At 48.3% G+C, this 4,462-nt stretch overlaps 1 protein-coding gene across 1 annotated transcript; it reads right to left on the reverse strand.

The window, feature by feature from the left end:
- Window positions 1-2,590: 2,590 nt before the first annotated feature.
- Window positions 2,591-3,613, reverse strand: CSUI_003416 (retrotransposon nucleocapsid protein; the record flags this gene model as incomplete). The annotated part of the gene is made up of 1 exon (XM_068063614.1): window positions 2,591-3,613. One exon carries the CDS (start codon window positions 3,611-3,613, stop codon window positions 2,591-2,593), a length of 1,023 nt encoding a protein of 340 aa, XP_067924410.1.
- Between the last annotated feature and the right edge of the window lie 849 nt (window positions 3,614-4,462).

Raw genomic sequence — 4,462 nt, forward strand, 5'->3', positions numbered from 1 at the left:
TACAGGAAAGGCCAAACATAGGCCAACCGATCGAGCTAACAGGCGGGCGACCGAGCTGGCCCATGGACCGGGAGGGCGAAACTACGGTCCGTGGATTTCTGGAAAGCCGTAATAGGGCTCCTAGCGGAGGCTACTCAGGAGATAGAGATACTAGTAAGGCTAGTCTGTTCATAGATATTTCAGAAAGGCCGGAAAAGGCCAGGAATTTTCACGCGGGAAATTCTCCCGCCGTAGAAGCAGCATGCGCCAGGAGCCGCAAGACAACGGGCGCCGCCCGCGGAAAAGCAGAAGGCAGCCCGGTAGGGCAAAAGACATGGTTTTTGCGTAATTTAGGTATCAGTGGAAAGCAAAAGGCATTTGCTAACCGATGAACCACAGCAATCACGCCACGAGAACGACGCCGCGACCCCCGGCGAGCCATGACAGCTCACGGAGGCCAGCTCACCCGCCGGTGAATCGAGCCGGCAAGAACACGGTTTCGATCCGATCCCGGGCAAGGAACCGTGCAAAATGAAAAGGAAATACACGGGTCCGCACCCAGGAAACCCCACACCCTGCGTCCGACGCAAAAGCAGTATGAAACCCCCGCAGGCCGAAGCCGTCGAGCCAGGCCAGGCGGTCCACGATGTGCAGTGTGCATGAGTCAGTGGGTGTTCTGGTGCGAAAAAACTTGTTCACCGTGCAGGAAGGGAAAATAAATGGATGGCTGCAAGTGAAGCCTAACATTTTGGCTCTTTTTGAGCCAGAAAGAGTTAGCGGACATGGTGAAATGGCCTTAGGCCACACCAGGGGGGCTGCAGCACGACCAGCCGGGACCCGAGCAGGTAGGGTTGTCAGGCACGCGGTAGCCGTAGTGAAACCTACGAGTTAGGTCCACAGATCTGTTGGACACGAATGAGTTTCGCAGGAGGAATGTCCTGTCGAGCGTCACGGCGCGCTTCCAGAGGGAAATCCTCCCTCTACCTCCTTGTTTGACCGCTATTCGCGCACACAGAAGTCTTCTCCGCCCGCTCCAAGGGCGCTAGCGATTGCGTCAACTCTTAGGTAACCCTGTTTGGACTCAACATCAACAAAATTAGGTCCAACCATCTGGTCAACCGTCCCTCAGAGGCAAGTTCACACGAGAATGAGGTCTCAATCGCTCACGGGCATCGCTCATCGACTCGCCGGATGCACATTTCACACGAGCCATACATCTCTCGGGTCTTCACTTTGACACAATCGATCAACAGGGGTCCTATTTCCCACACAGAAATGACGTCATGCGTTCGGGTGATTTTCCATTCAAGAAAAATCTTTTCTTCTTGTTCTTCACCCTCTTTCGTTCCTAGTTTTGCCTCCCGCTTCCCAATCGACTCTCCCCGCTTGTCTCCTCGTCGATCCTGGGGGGTCTCACTGGTCTCCTTCGTCCGGAGTGTGCGTCAACGATCTTGGGGATTGGCTGGTGACATCTTTCCACGCCTCGAATATCGGACTTCACGCTCTCTTTCGTTTGGGCGGGGGGTCATGGGGTCTTATACTCGGGTCTATTGGTGATCGTCTCCCTTATACTCGGATCTATTGGTGTTCTTGAGCCTCAAGCGTCGCTGAACGCTTGTAACCTGGTGCGGTACCTTGCTCCCTGCATGTGATACCTTGTACCTTCGACCTAACTACGGTACAACACACTTTCCTTCACACGTAGACACATGCTGGTCCCCACTACACCTGTTCACAATACAAGGAAAACTCTTTACCTCTTGGCAGTATGGGTTTACGGGTCAGAGCATTTCTTTGACACCTCTTCCCCTCCTACACGGCACGATCCCTCCCCCTCGGTGACCTCGAGGTGGTCGAAGAAGGGTCAACGTGAAATGTGCGCACCCTTATACTAATTGAACAGCGTTTGTTGACATCCTTCCAAGTGCGCTTCGGGTTCCCACGTTGGCGTTCCATCCATCCACAAGACTTTATACCATCTTTGACCTGTTATTGGGTCATCCGTATGCTTATAGACCCTTTGAAGCTCGTATTCATTGCCCTGTATAGCTGTTGGAGAACTAACAGGAGTTCTCAACTTGGACAGATTCCCTAACCATGGTTTCAACAATGAGACGTGAAACACTGGGCGCATTAACATAGATGGAGGTCGCTTCAATTTTTAAGCACACTCCCCTATTCTTCCTACAATCTTGAAAGGTCCACGGTACCTCAGACTCAGGGCTTTCGACGAAGCTAAGGTTGCTATAGGTAGATGAGAGACTTTCAACCAAACGTTATCTTCTATTTGAAACTCGACTAATCGTATATGGGTATTAGCGTACCGTCGTTGTATCATTTTGGCTTTGTCTGATTCTATTTGCGCTCTCCTCAAGGTTACTTCGGCTTGAAGTGCTAGACTAGCTGCTGATACCGTCATAGGCAGTTCATATTTTCGGCAAACAGGTTTACACGGGATAAATCCATAGAGCATTTCAAACGGTAAGGCTTTCGTACTAGAACGTATAGTGCTATTGTAAGCCAATTCTAGCATAGGTGATACCTCTACCACTTATATTTGTTTTCCAAGATTGTACAACGTATTCTTTGTTCGATAGTTTGATTTGTCCGTTTAGCCAAGCCATCCGTTTGAGGGTGGTAGGCTGTGGACATTTTCATTGTAATACGCAGGTGGCAACATGCTCCGCCACATTTCACTCGTGAATCGACTGTCTCTATCACTGATGATAGCTAAAGGTACACCTTGTAGTCTAATAACTTCTCTTACTAGGACTCGTCCTAACTCTTCCGCCCCAGTTGCTTGATTCACAAGTATGAAATGAGCCATTTTCGTCAGTTGACATACGACTGTAACAATAGCGTCGTACCCGTCTTTCCCTTTTGGTAACCCCATAATAAGATCCACGTTAATGACTTCCCACCGGAAATTAGGTATTGGTAATGTTTGTTGTAAGCCATATTTTGCATAGGCATTCCTTCCCTGAGCACAAGCTGGGCAAGCTTTGACATACCTTTCAATTTCAGCTCTCATTTCCGGCCACCAAAAGATCCGTTTGGTATCCAGAGTTGTCTTTTTGATCCGCGGGTGTCCGGCTAAGGGGTCGTCATGAAATCCTTGTGAGATGTCTTTCCTCTTGTCAACAGTTGGCACATACAGCCTCCAACCTTTTCTCAGTTTGACCCATAACAATCCCTCGATCCAATGGTATTCCTTCCCTTCTTCAGTTAACGAGATGTGGACCCCTGTACCTTCGTCTATCTCCAATTCCTCACAAGTCTTGACCATCTGTCGAAGGTTTTCGCACTCCTTGTAAGCTTTCTCCCACTCGAGTCGTCGAGGATCCTTTGGTGCTTCGCCTGATTTGTCCTCTTCCTGTTGTCTTTCTGCTAAGAGCATGACCTTCTCCATGTAATCGGGCCTTCGGCTTAAGGCATCCGCCACTAGGTTTTGTTTTCTGGATTTATATACAACACGGAAGTTAAAATCAGCCAATTTATCTAACCAATATCCCAACCTGGTGGTCACCTTCTTCTGAGTTAACATTCGACTGAGCGTTGCATGGTCGGTCTCAATGGTTACTGATCTAGTGCCGATGAAATGTTTCCATTTAACCACAGCATAGACTAGGGCCATTTATTCACTTTCGTATGCTGGGTAGAAGAATTCCCTGCCCGGCTTCTTTCTGGATTCGAATGCTATAGAACAGCCGTCCTGCTCCAGGACTGCCCCTACCGCATATTTTGATGCATCAGTTTCAATTACAAGTGGAAGATCTGGATTAGACATCTTAGTCATGCCCACGTTGACCAAGGCGTCCTTCAGTTCTTTAACTGCTTGAAAATGTCGGGGTCTCCACACTAGGGCGCTCTTCTCACTGAGAAGATTGTGTAGAGGCTTGGCCTTTTCATTGAAGTTCTTGATCAACTGGCGATAATAGCCGACAAGTCCTAGAAAGCCTCTGACTTGTTTCACGATATCTAACTTCTCCGGATAATTCCTTAAAGCTTCCACCTTTCTTGGCTCAGGCGTAATGCTTCCTCCTTGAATGATGTATCCCAAGTATTTTACTTTCTGCGTCACAAATTCACACTTGTTGAGACCCGCGCATAACCGATGCTCTCGGATTCTTTGTAACACTTTTCTTAAATGGATCAGATGTTCTCCCTTGGTCCCCGAGTATACAAGCACGTCATCCAAATATACTACTACAAAGGCATCCAATTTATTAATAAACACATTCTGCATTAATCTTTAAAAGGTAGAGGGCGCCTGTAATAGATGTGAAAAGGACCGAGGGTCAGTTACTACGGACCGTAGTATGCGGCAAACCCTAGAACGACCCCCAGCACGCCTTTCGATGAGCCTTGCGGCCTACACCGACTACAAAGAAAATGATTAACTAATTTAAAAAAATTAATTAATTGAAAAAGTCCAGGCGTGCTACCTACAAGACACTCGATCGCGGTTCCCGCGTATCTATTA

This window comes from Cystoisospora suis (assembly GCF_002600585.1).
Source record: "Cystoisospora suis strain Wien I chromosome Unknown contig_1525, whole genome shotgun sequence".
NCBI lineage: Eukaryota > Apicomplexa > Conoidasida > Eucoccidiorida > Sarcocystidae > Cystoisospora > Cystoisospora suis.